The sequence below is a fragment of the Grammomys surdaster genome, unplaced genomic scaffold, assembly GCF_004785775.1.
Source record: "Grammomys surdaster isolate TR1022 unplaced genomic scaffold, NIH_TR_1.0 123605, whole genome shotgun sequence".
In the NCBI taxonomy this organism is placed as follows: Eukaryota; Metazoa; Chordata; class Mammalia; order Rodentia; family Muridae; genus Grammomys; species Grammomys surdaster.
The window spans coordinates 8,377-8,946 of NW_021618809.1; the positions used below are offsets into that span (position 1 = coordinate 8,377).

Genomic DNA, 570 nt, shown 5'->3' on the forward strand with positions numbered 1-570 from the left:
ATCCAGACAGGAAGTGACTTTATACAGACAGGAAGTGACTTTATCCACACAGGAAGTGAGTTTATTCACACAGGAAGTGGATTTATTGAGACAGGAAGTGACTTTATACAGACAGGAAGTGACTTTACTGGGACAGGAAGTGACATCACGGGGACAGGAAGCGGATTTACCGACACGGGAAGTGAGGTCGCGCGGGTCTCCCCGTGCCCCCGCAGGCGGCGCGGCGCTGCTCGTGGAGAGCGTGCTGTCGCGGGGCGGGGCGGGGCCGGCGCGGACGCTGCTGCTGTCGCTGAACATGCTGCTGCAGACGCGCGGGCGCGAGCGCACGGCCCGCGAGTACCGACGCCTCGTCCTCCGCGCCGGCTTCCGGGGGCTCCGCCTGCGGCGCCCGGGAGGGCCCTACGACGCCATGCTGGCCCCGCGGTGACGCCACGCGGTGAGCGGGCGGGAGGTGGGCGTGTCCGCGGCAGGAAGTGACGTCGCGGGGACAGGAAGTGGGTTTGAGGGACAGGAAGTGGGTTTGAGGGACAGGAAGTGGATTTGAGGGACAGGAAGTGGATTTGAGGGACA

General features: G+C 64.2%; 1 protein-coding gene across 1 annotated transcript in view; it reads left to right on the top strand.

Annotated features, from left to right (window-relative positions):
• LOC114636353 (acetylserotonin O-methyltransferase-like) overlaps positions 1-427 on the top strand; it is a 7,376-nt gene extending 6,949 nt beyond the window's left edge. The window contains exon 3 of the mRNA XM_028784486.1: positions 216-427. Coding sequence (XP_028640319.1) covers positions 216-427 — 212 coding nt within the window. The remainder of the gene's footprint in view (positions 1-215) is intronic.
• The last annotated feature ends 143 nt before the right edge of the window (positions 428-570 follow it).